The sequence below is a fragment of the Meleagris gallopavo genome, chromosome 2 (genome assembly GCF_905368555.1).
Source record: "Meleagris gallopavo chromosome 2, MGAL_WU_HG_1.1, whole genome shotgun sequence".
NCBI lineage: Eukaryota > Metazoa > Chordata > Aves > Galliformes > Phasianidae > Meleagris > Meleagris gallopavo.
In genome coordinates, this window is record NC_139405.1 from 5,578,461 (window position 1) to 5,591,568 (window position 13,108).

At 37.6% G+C, this 13,108-nt stretch overlaps 1 protein-coding gene across 10 annotated transcripts in view; it reads right to left on the reverse strand.

Moving 5' to 3' along the window:
- Positions 1-13,108, reverse strand: part of KIF16B (kinesin family member 16B) — a 135,284-nt gene that overhangs the window by 95,771 nt on the left and 26,405 nt on the right. For all 10 annotated transcript variants that reach the window (XR_014881825.1, XR_014881826.1, XM_085218745.1 and 7 more), the window contains exons 10-12: positions 11,200-11,375; positions 8,397-8,462; positions 6,611-6,670 (exon numbers count right to left, since the gene is read on the reverse strand). Coding sequence is in view for 8 of the 10 variants with exons in the window: in XM_085218745.1 (XP_085074871.1) it covers positions 6,611-6,670; positions 8,397-8,462; positions 11,200-11,375 (302 nt within the window). In the remaining 2 variants the exon portion in view is untranslated. The remainder of the gene's footprint in view (positions 1-6,610; positions 6,671-8,396; positions 8,463-11,199; positions 11,376-13,108) is intronic.

The window sequence follows — 13,108 nt, forward strand, 5'->3', positions numbered from 1 at the left end:
TTAAAATCCACATGCAGGGGACATAGCTTGTAAAAATGAAACAAAAACTGAAAGCATGCTGAGAATAGTACAGATGATAAATAGAAGTTATACAGTAATAACTAAAAATTGCTTAAATAAAGTACAGGTTTAAGTGTCATTGAAACTATACAGTTCCACTTTAGGCACAGCCAAAATTACACATTCTAACCAAAATGCAACACCAATATGTCTAACTAGCAACAATTTTACAAAAATTATTCACTTACTGCTATGTGAAAAATCTTTAACAAGTGTTATTCCTGCCAAACACACAAATAAACACATATGCCAAAGCTGAAAATGAACAGCTTAAATACAGTATCATGCATACATCGGTTTGTACATAAATACACACCATTCCTGTAACTTTTTTTTCCATTGGCCTACAACAGAATCATTTTAGGGCCTGTGTTTGAGAGGCACACAGCCAAGAAGTCCCAGTCACGTTCACATTCTGAGGGCAGGATTAAATCTTATACTTGTGTCTTTTGTGAAAACTTGCATTACATGCCATCTCCCAGGACCTACTAGTAAAATAATTGAGGTGATTTGAATGATTGCAAATATCTGTTGTTTTTGTCATCATTTTTACATACTCACATGTGTGTGTAATGAATAAATATTCAGTATATATTCAGCTACTCATTAGTTATCTAGGACAATATATTATACATTATGTTCCTAACGTTGGTTTTACTGGTTGCAAAAGTAATTCATGGGATAAGTGTTGTAACTACTGAAGCACACTATGAGACATGAACTATCATTAACCAATGATGTTAAAAACTTTAGGAAAATAAATAAAAATCTAGATTTTGTCCTTCAAGAACCCAAAACTTACACATCTCTGCTTTGTAACCATGTGCATTTAACAGACAGGAGGATTTCATGTGAAAGTTACAGATATTAATTGAGAGCCCTTTGCACTTGAGAATTGAGCATGTTCAAACAAGGGAGAAGTCCTTCAATCTGTTTTATGCCCTCCTGCTGCATCTCTCCTTGTAAGAGTCGCTGCAGAGAAAGATGGAGCTGAGAAAGATGTCAGTGAGGATAAAGATGAGCAGACGTATTAAGTCAGAACAGACAAGATTTAGGTTAACACGACTAAATTGCTGAAGTGAGTAAAGCACAGAAATAAGCTATGGAGTTATTGGAGGCCAATTCAAGGAAAAAGGAAAGAATGCAGAAAACAAACGCTGAAAGGGCAAAGTGCTGAAGAAGAATACAAAACAAGTGAGAAGAGGAAAAGGACCTCAAACAGTCAAGGTTAATATAAACTAACAAAGTGGCATAAAACAGGAAATGGTGATGTATGTTTAGCCTTATAGGCGAGAGAATGGAGATAAATGTGCTTAAATATCACCCAGCAGCGTGGGTTACAAATATATATATTATGTGAAGGTGCAAGTAAGTGCCACTAATGCAGAATTTATATAGAGCACAATGGACTGCTCTTGACAGAGTTTACTTCAGTATGTAATCCAGCATGGATAGGAAATGATTAAAGTCAAAATCTATTAGCTTCTGCCACCCTAATCCGCACTTTATCCAGAGGGACACAATTTCTTTCAGTTTTGGTTTCCCAGTGTCCTCGCTGGATGTAGCTACAATTCTTAAAGAGCCCCTGTTTAGATGAACACATCTACCACAGTGTTTATGTTAGTCTGTACTCTCTCATCATGGCAATGCAACAGTTCTTTACCTCCTTCAGAAAGAGGTATGTACAATTATTTTCTTTTTAATCTTTATTTTAACTAAGTAAAAACCCATAAAGAACAGTAGATGTTAACGCTTGGAAATGGACATTATTAGCAACAGTTTCCTTACTTAGATAGGAAAACCAATTGTTAAAGCCATGAAAATGTACTACTAACTAATACACAACCAAAGGGTGTGAAAAAGAAAAAGGTCAAATAAGCAGCAATCAATGACATATTTACACAGGGCAGTCAAGGACTGCAGCAGAATTAGTGTCACTGATAGAAGTAGGGCTGTGCCAATCAGTCCAACTGGACAAAGCCAGAAGCAGCAGCTACTACTTAAAATATTGATCATGAGAATTAGACACACACACACACACACACACACACAGGGAGACCTCTGTTCTTTCAGACTCTGGGAAGACCAATCTCTGCATTCTCTGACATCAGCTGAGCTCTCCTATACAGCACTAATGACACCATCAGAACCAAATAACAGTATAATGAGATAAAACACAACTCTAAATCCACTGTAACACATACACACAAACATGCAGAAGAGCATCTGAACAACACTAGGTAAGAATAGTATGCACCAAAAAGGAAAAAGCTAACAATGCTACATAATCTCTACTGTATCACTACTAATGTACTATAGCAATCTCTCCACAAACAGTAAGAGGGAGAAGAAATTAAAAAGACAGAGGGGAAAGAGCAGTAGAGATTTATATAAAGGAGTGTACATTTAAAAATTAATACAAAGGCTGCTGAAGGTTACAGAAAGCAATTGGAATATGCACAAATTGGAACACTGGCAAAACGATGCCAGTAAATGATGGGATTGGTCTCTTTCCACTGATGACAGGTGGTGGGATGAGGGGAAATGGCCTCAAGTTGTGCCAGGGTGAAAGTTTAGGTTGGATATCAGAAAAAACTTCTTTACAGAAAGAGTTGTTAAGCACTGGAATAGGCTCCCCAGGAGGTGGTTAAGTCACCATCCCTGGATGCGTTTAAAATCCGTTTGGACGTGGTGCTCAGGGACACGATTTAGCAGAGGTTATTAGAGTTAGAGTAGAGTGGTTAGCTTGTGGTTGGACTTGATGATCTTTAAGGTCTTTTCCAACCTGAGCAATTCTGTGATTCTATGATAACACATAGTCAGAACAGCCACATGTAAAGAAATTTTGCACCAAATAAAACCTCAAAGAAAGAAAAATTGAAAGTCAGATAGGCTACCTCAACATCTTAGACACCTTCCAAGAGGATTACAGACCCCAGGACTGATACTACACAGAATACAAAAAGGTCTACTCCAAAGAGCAAGTAGGTTTTCTTCCCTACTCCTCTTTTTCAGGGATTTACATAGAAAAACATTAACAGAAGGGAAAAAGAAAAACAAAGAGCAAAGAGATTCAATGACAGCAAGAAAAGAATCAAAATTGTGGAGTTAAGTAAGTGCTGAGGCTGCAAGACACCTGAAGGCAGAGAAGTGATGTACAGCAGTGTTGTTTTGTGCAGTGCAATTCTTGTGAGAGCAGATGACATTTAGGAAACAGCCCAAAGCCTACAGGCTTTAAATCAACACCATCACTTAGCTTTTCAATGCAGTATTTTAATGAATGCTAAGCATCATTCTCCTTCCTTACTACTCACAACAATATCCTCCATTCAATTAAAAAAAGGGATAGAGGACAGAATCTACTACTAGGTTAGTAAGGTTAGAGTGTCATATTGTATTACAGTGAGGAGGTCAAGAATGAAGATAAACATCACTGTCAAAAACAATGCTTGTCCCTTCAGACATATAACAACTCTGAGCAGCTGCCGTGCTACCGTAACAGATACTTCATGAGACTTACCATAAGTTTAAAACCCCTTTTAAAACCCATTTTAAAAATGTATGCAGTATCTTAATCTTTGCATTATGATAGTGGGAAGATTTTTTTTGGCTTTAGATGTGACTTGGCAGTAGTTCAGACTCCATACGAACTCAGTCTCCCTACAAAAGGGGTCCTTCCGAATGCATGGAAGGAAGAGTACACTATCACCACTACCACCACTGCTCCAGGATGTGTCCAGTCAGGCAGCAGGACATATGGTTCATAAACAGATCACAGTCAATACAAGCATTCAGTCATACAGATCCAGCACTCAGAATTGACAACATTTACAGACAGAAGAACAGTTAAACATCCTCAAACTGATGATGCACCCTGTGATGGCAACTGTAACTTAGGGTCATAGGGAAAAAATGGCAAAAGAGGAATAAGCATGTTAAAAGCTACAGGCAGAAATAAGGAAGAACGCTGGGATGTGCATGTTAGCTGTACCTGGGACACAGTACTGACTGAAATCATTCAAGCTGCCAAGTATTCTTTAAATCAAAAACTTGCCTTCACACGGTATTCTTTCTTCCTATCTGGCAGAATTTTCCATCCTGCTTTATTATTTAGCATTTAGTTGTTGCTGGTAACACATAAAGCAAGGTTCAAAGTAACTCTGAAGTGTGAACAAGTTGGAAGAATTTCAACAATCTTTTCAACTTCTGAATGATCACAACGAGACTAGAAAAGAATGAATTCAGCATTAGTCTGTCCTAGTGTAGCTCCGGGGGGGGAAAAAAAGTTAAATACTTAAAAATTTTAACTGAATGAGCACAAACAAGACTAACCTGCTCAAGCTGAGTTCAAACAATCTTTCAATAAACAGATCCCAGATAGAATTACCATTTAACCAACTCAAATCACACAGCCAAGGAACTACGCACAGTCAAGAAATTACCAAACTCCTCCACACAGCCAGCATCAATCTCCTGCAAACCACACTTATTTACTCAGGGGGAAGAAGGTAAAGAGAAGCAGTTTGTAAAGACAAAGATGACGGCCTAAGGTCCTTAATGAAGAATGTTCTGAAAGCTACTGGTGAACAGCATGGAAAAGTTGCAGCTGTGATTGCAGTGATGTGAGCACAGTATTATTTCTAAAAGGGCACCAAGACCTTCAAGTTTCAGAAGCAATCTGTATGACCTGTGCATGCAAGAAGTGGTATCTATATATATAAAGGGAAGGAGTCCGTTACAAGAAATATTGCTTTCTCTGGTTTAAAACCTGCTTTCCCTATGCAGCCTGGCAAGCCTCCATATAGCCCTTTCCCATCCAGATGCTGGCAGTGATCTCCAGATTTGTTAAACAAGAAGTGGAATAAAACTACAGATAGCCTCAGTAAAATGCTGTAAAATAAAGCAGTAAAATCAGGAATTCTTTTGCAGATTTTCAGGTTTTTTTCAGGGCCGAGAAAGTTTCCATTGCTTTTAACCCAGAAGTGAAACATGCTAAAATAATATGCTCAAATGGCAACATGTAGAAGTGCAAAATACAGAAGCTGGATGAATTAACTAACAAAAGCTCTACCAGAAGGGCAGAATTACAGCTTCTCTGTTTTGAAAGCTTTTATGTTTGGCTATTTAACAAACAAGGCTCTCCCTTGTTTCTTTGAGTTGTTCCATCAATAGATCAATGCTTCGTACAGCCCTGCAATACCTATGGAAGAAGCAGTGTATTTCCAACATTAAGCTAAGAAGACTTTCCACATCGTGTTCACTTTGCAGACTAGAATTTACCAATTCTCTACACTGAACTCAACAATTCTCATGTAACTCCCCAGTCCACACCTGAGTAAAAAGAAATAGCTCTATATAAAAGTGTATCTGTACAGATGCTTCAGAATAACAAAACAGAGGAATAATGTAAAACTGGACCTAAATTATCTGAGGAATATGCAAATGGTAATTCCCAGTTCAGTGTCTGGACAGACATTAAACAGCCCATTCTGTCATGCCATCTGCTAGGCAGTTTCCAGTCCTGCTCTGTTCTCTAAGCTCTTTGTGCTTTATTTTTAAGCACAGAGTCATTTGACTTACTTGCAAGTCAGATAAAAGACACAGAGATGAACTTAAAATAAAAATTAACACAATTAAAAAGTGATACACAGCAAAAATCAACTACAAAAACAAGTCTCAGTTCAGTGCTAAGGAGAATTTTTTTAAATACTACATGCTTGCTTGAATCACACTCTGAATAAGTGTCTTCTCAGCATATACTGCAAGTCATGAAAGCTTAGAGTTTGTTTTCCAAATTTTTATTTAACAGAATAGTTAAAACATTTGGCAAAAACATCAGTGCATTCCATGGAAACCAAACTGTGGGAATTGCTCTTCTGGGTGCACTCATAAGGAAGTAGCCCATTAGAACATCACCTAAAAATACCATCTTCAAGAGCCACATGCCAACATAAAATCCTACTAGAACAACTGGACAGTAGAGAGGCAAGAATATATGTAGATAAGACAAGTATATCAGTCTACATCATTCAAAAAACACAGCATGGAAATCACCAAGTTGCCCTCTGGGATCTGCACTAAAACTACTAAATGCAAGAGAGTACTGTGTGGATTTAACTGCTTCAGAAGTATTCTGGAGTCATATAACAACTGCACTCAAGCCAGCTTACATGAATGAGCTGCAAAAATCCCAGTGCTTGGGGACTCAGCTTAGATCCATCTGTCCTGTTTGATGGAGACCTACTGGAGGATACTCAACTGAAAGCTGTTACTCCAACTTTAAGAACTACTTCTGACTGAAACAAATCTGAAGACCAATGCAAAAACCCATATCCTCTATGCAACGCATTTACTGAGATATCCAATACAGCATAAAAGGTGGTTATTTGCAGTTATGGATGCTATACAAACACCAAGGGGATGAGGGAGCCTCTTGCTCTTGCCCCAAGCTGTCTTTCTTTGCAGTAAAATGGAAACATTCAATATGGTAAAGATTTGTAAGAAGGAAAAACTCTAAGACTAGTTCAAATTGAAAAAGTATTTGTCTTACTTTCAGAATATTTTGGGTTTCATTCCACTTGTTTGTCCATTCTTTGGTCAGTTCTTGTACCTGTAAAGAGAACAAATGTCTGAAAAATCACATCTCTTCCAAAGTCCAAATTAATTCTTAGACAAGTATGAGATATTTGTGCAACTCTTTATGTAAAGTTTAGGACTTAAATGTTTAAATGAGAGCTACTGGTCCTTCACTAAGAGACTAAACCATGACAGAACACTTAATCTGAGCTAGACACATTCTGGTCAAAACAAACTCCAGAAATCACAGAGCAGGGCACGCAGAAGAAGCAGCAGCAGGCAGCCATCATGAGAGAATCAGAGCTAAGATTGCTGCAACACAGAAATCACTCAGCTGAAATCAGCACTGAAGTCAGGGTCTGCTTGCAAATGCGTTACTAACAGGGGCAGAGCACTGCACATCAGCACAGAAGTGTTGTCCTGCCTTTCCTAATTACCATCTCAAAGGGCAACTTATATGCACCAGAAAAGGCTCTTTTCATTACAAATCCCTTCTGGCTTTTTAGAAAGCAATGTATAGAAAGCAATTCGGGCAGACTGACCTAAAAGCTGGGGCTGACTTGGAATCATTATCACATATGTATGTACACACACATGCATACACACACTTCAGTTTTTGATATCAGCAGACTTCTGCACAGGAATTAAATTCAGTAACTTAAAAACGTACACAATCGTTTATTATTTAAATCCACTTCAAAGTGCAGAATGATGAAAATCACTACGGCTACATCCTTATAAAAATTTGCTGCAAGTAAAAAAAAGGTCCTCACAGTTCCCACAAAGACCTCCCACAAGCAGCAGCCTACACCCTAGCTGTCTTTGCAGTTGAAATGCAAATGAATCAAGAAGAAATAAATGTATTTATCTCATTTCTACCTCTATCTCAAAAATCCAGAGAAAAGTAAATACATTTTTCAGTGCACCATCAGTGTTGGTGGTCAGAATGTTAAAGAAGGGAAAAAAACCTGAAAAGACTGAAAAGAACTATTAAGAATGCCCGTAAGTCTATTCACCACATCACTGTTCAAAAATCGTTCTTACATAAGGACAAGCCAATTCATTAAAGCTACCATGTATGTGTCACACCATTTAAATATGGCAATAAAGTCTTTACATCTGTATAAGCGTTATTATTGCACCCATTCAAGTATTAGAAAAAGCTACAACCACTGCAATACCTACTTAGATTTTTCAGTAATCATGTCTGCAGGAATTAGGTTAAACAGTAATCAAGTGACCTTCTAATGAGGTTGAGAAAAGATAAAACATGCTCAGTATGCTTTCCATGCAGAGGGCAATACTCCTGAGCAGGACAAGCAGCTATTATTGCCAGAGTACAAATAACATACTTTAATTAGTGTGTATACAGCAGCTCTTATTGCTCACTACACCTAGATAAAAGCTCTGTTTGTGCACTAAAATAAAATTACATTTCAAATGTTTTAAAAGCCTTGTCTGAATATGAGAAATACATTTACAACTGAAGGTTCATATCACTGCTTTGCAGGTTCCACTTAGAATATACAGCACAACACGATAGGGATCCCTGTGTGTACCACAGAGCTGTAAAATGCATTCCTAGCAGAAATGTGGCCCATGGATAAATCCAAAGTGTACCTGTAGATATGGCTCATACTAATATACCTTGTTTTTTAATGGTTTAATGGTCATGTTTATAAAAATAAATGGCTATCAGTTGCACCAAGGCCCTTTTACTTCATTTCTTTGTTTTTAAGTTGATTTATGAAATAACTCACCCTTGCTTCATTCTGCTGAAGCTTTTCTTCCATACTTAAAGCTGTTGGGGAATCCAGGAGAGCAATCTATAATTGTAAAAAAATAAATAGCATCAAGTTAATAAAAGATGAAAAAAATACAATTCTGGCAAAATCAGCTGAAAGAAATTACCTGCTCACCTTCTTTGATATTTAGTATGAAATACTTCACACTCTAACATATGCCATTTGACCTTAAAATACTGTAAACTCTCCAAGTAATCAACGTGTTGTCAAAGCAGATATTCTCAATCCAAATCATCAGTTTGGGAGCATTATTTCATTCCCTCTGAATACATGTTGTCACAAACATGCCCACACAGAAACCAGACAAGATTACAACACACGATTCCCCAGATTTAACTCTACATTCCTGTTAAACACGAAAAGCTATTATGCATCAATACTTAACAGCTTTGCCGTATGACATATCTGTGTTGCCTATCTATAATTAAAAACTGTATATAAGTTAACAGGCATTAGAAAAGGAAACTACAGACACAGAAGCAGTACTCATTGTTATATGACCTCCCACACTGAATCCAGCACTGCATTTCAGTAGCCAGTATCTTCAGTGATCTACAGAAGCATTTGCAATACAGTATTCTGGGAATATAAAGGAAGATCAAAGAAGAAATTATGAAGGGATTTGTATTCTATTGTGCATACATAACACCACTTGCTGTTTTACCAACCACCACAAATTCAATTAACTTAAGCAAATTGTCTATTGTCTGCCATACAGCCATCTATCACATCCTACAGCCAAACCAGATTTATTTTGTGATATCCACTGTTTTACAAATTGGAATTAGGACAAAGCATTACACCTTCAAAGGGGTCTGTGCTATATCTACCTTGCTAACATATTTAAAAACTAAAAGTGATCTAGCTAGGGAAGAAACATTCATTTTTCTCTGCTTAAGAATACAAAAGAAGTATAAGAATATAACAATAATTCAGCCCCAAGAGGAGTTTTCTAATTGTTCGTAGCAGAGCAGAGCTCAGCTTCAATCATCCACAATACCTATTACAGCTTCATACTATGGTCCCATTCCCTTTTTCAGCAAATGTTTTATAGCGTGAAATCTAGCTGAAGTACTAAACTTACATAAATAAAAGGTCTGTGCTGCACTGACATTTCACACTGCACAGTCTATCTAAAATAAACTTAGGTAGTTCTAGAGATAAATCTAGAGAATCATAGAATCATAGAGTATCCATTCAGTTGTCTCCTCAAATCATATTTGCTCAGGCATTAAATCTAGCAGCCCCAAGTGGCATTATTTAGAAGAGATGTATGGCTTGAGCAATTGTACATTCCTTATTGTTAGCTCAGTTTCATCATCCTGGAAACAGAGGAGAAATTAAGCTTAACCGAGCCTGTGCAGCAAATGTTTAGAGTAGCCAATACTGAGAAAAGACAGAAAAATAGCACTGAGCAGAAGAGAAATTCTGCAAGTCGATACAGGTGGAGAGGGAGAGGACACAACAAAAGGTGTGTTTTTTGTGTTTTTTTTTTAAAGCAACCCAGCATTCTGTATAATTAAAATAAAACACTTCCAAAGAAACTATGCTTCGTTCTGTACAGCCCCATAAGAAAATCAAATATACTGGATTATTCTCTCCAGTCTGCAGAAGCTTTGCACTGGGCAGGGTGGTTCTGGCAATCACTCCTACTGTTACGAAGTCTTCCACTCTGATCAGTCCCAGTTCCTTAGTTCTCTGACATTTCAAATCAAGTAGTCTGGTGACCCAACTCCAGAAGTGCAAGCCTAACTAGCATACTTTAGGAAGAAACAACAGTTGTTCAGACAATCTAGTTGAGAAACCCTTCTCAGAGTAAAAGACACACAAAAGCCATATAGTTTTCCACAGTGGCCTAACTTGGCCATTTTAACCTCCTGTGTCTAAGAGGTGTAGTTATGGCATGTGTGCTCACAATCACCACCACCATAACCATCATCTGTTGCCATAGAAACAGTAAAGTTAAGCAAGCAGTCAGTATCAAACTTTGCAAGTTTTACAAATCCAAATCAGAAAACTCAGAAATATCTAAGATTTGTGCTTTTATTACTTTTGGATTATTGATATATCGTTCCCATTTTCTTTGCTCCCTATTATATTTACACATTGGCAGAAGCTGATATTTTCTGGAAGAACAGAATTACCAACTCAAAGAGGCAGGGCCTCTCAGCAGTTCCCCTGTCTGAGACATAAATCTAAGTAGGAGAGCTTTCAGTCTGTGCCAGTAAAAAATATAAACCTTTTCTTCCATCACAACTGAAAGTACTTTCGCATGTTCAGCACACAACATGCTTCTAACATACTGTGTAGATCAACACAAAAAAACCCATGTTACCCAAACCCACCTCAATATAAAAACACAGGAACATGGTCATCTTAAGTACTTTATGCCTTCTGCTACTTTTGAGAGACCAGCTAATGTACTTCTGCAGTCCATCAGGCTAGACCCAGCAAATATGTTCTGTTCAGTCTCCCTGTGCTGAGTTGAGTACCTGATCCCCAGCAAACTGCAATCAAGGCCTGATTACATTAAGAGAAAGCTAAAAGCTTGAGATTGATAATTTTTCCCCCTCCTGTTAAAAGAGGTAATCTACTGGCCATATGGAAACTGATTCAATCAGTAAAATAATATTCATTCATAGCCTCATAGAGCTTGTTTACTCAAATCAATATAATGAAAGATAATTATCTCATTACGTTCTAGAAATAGATGTTATAGCTCAAGGAAAATTACACATAAATTTCAAGTAAAGCTAACCTGATTCCCTTGAGCAAGCAGGGCTTTTAATCGGGCTATTTCAGCTCTCAGCTCACGGATCAGTTTGACGTTAGGATCTTCATTAATAGTAGGCTTGTTGATGATGTTTTTGGCTCTATTTGCATAGCGAAGTGTACTTAAAGTTTCTCCATAATTGACATCAGCAGGTGAAATAGCTGAGGAGATGAAATCAGAAACAGTTTATCCAGCACCATGTGTTTTATTTAGTAAAGCTAGTTTATATTTGAAGTCTGATAAAGTTAACATGGATGAAGAGACAGAAATACATACCCACTACAACAACAATTTGTTGAGTACTTCCTTCTGTTCTACTGCCTTCGTGGCACTATAATTGTGTTTAAGTGATTTAAATAATTAGGTCCAGCAATCAAGAGTTGTAAAGCAATCTTTCAGTCAACGTATGTAACATTTACAACTCATTGGTAAGCATAAATATCCTGTATAAATACTTCACAGGCTCCTGGGAATTTCCACATGAACAGTGGAAAAAATCACCAACTATTTTATAGAGGATCAATGTAATGATCCAATGGAAAAGTCATTTCAGGTAGAAACATGGTACTTTTGCTCCAAGTTTTGAAAGTAACTTAAATACCATTAAAGTAAAAGATAGATGTGAAAAACAAACCAAAAGAAGAGCTTCTATCACCCATTTACAAAACTATCTGTTCTGCTGAGCTGCAGGTGCCTGGCAGCAAGCAGAATATTCCTTATCTGAGGCAGCAAGACAAATAAGTACTGTTGTTACAGGCAATTCAACAAGGAGACGCAATGGATTTTTACTCAAAGTGCTGATGCAATGTTTCAGCTAATTTTCCTAACAATTTGTAAGATGTCTAAATTAAAAAGAGACCATCATTTGGAAACGAGGGACCAGAAGTCTTCTTAATGATGCAAACGAACAAGAAACGCAAGGAACCAGACAATGAAAACTCCTGAAAAAAATAATTAAGCAACCATAATTTTCTGGCCTTCCACATTCCCTGAACAATACTAAATATTCCTTTAACGATAGAGATTGTCTGAATTAGGGGAGATGCTCACCAGTCTATACTTCCTCTAGCTCACACTACTCACTTTTCTACTTTATTTACTGCCTCCCTCCCACTACTCAATTATTCTCTTTCTGGACAGATGCCACAATATTTTATAGAAACATGACATATCAGAATCAGACATATTTTTATAAGAACCTTTCCTAGAGCTTCAGATGATCTTCCTGCTTTGTTGCGTGAGTGTTTAGTTATAGAAAAGGCATGCCAAACGTATCTGGACAGCCTGTCAGGCTCTGTTAGGCAATTCAGCCACATTATCAGTAGAGTTACTGCCGGAGAAGAGATCAACCATCAGGGCTGTGCCGAGCAGATGCATCGTTAATAGATGGAAAAGTAGCTGAAAAAGCAGCTGTGCACTATAATCATTAGGCACTGAAAGCTCACTGTGTTTTTAAAGCCTCCTCACCACCCCATCACAGAATACACTGAGTTACTTAACCATGTAACTGTAAGAAAGCATCAAGGAAGATGTTAGCACAGCGTTAGTTGAACAGCCAGAAGAACAAAGCCAGCATCTGGCCCACGATCGTCTTTTGATACCGTGAGCAGTCTTAGGAAAGGAAATGGCACCAACACCAGAAATATCCCCCAAAATCTTGCGGTGTGAGAACTCAGAAAATCCAACCATAGCAAAGCAGCTGAAGAACCAGAATTTGGTTCAATGCATTTTACAATCTCGACTTCCCTGCCCAGCCATTTCTCAGAAGAGGAGTTCATCAATTAAACCGCATCACAGTTGAATAGGGGAGAAATTTCTTCACACCTACACCTCTGACATCCCAAATTCTTCCCTCCTCTCAAATACTATTTTTTATTAGTTTAAATGGTTGTTT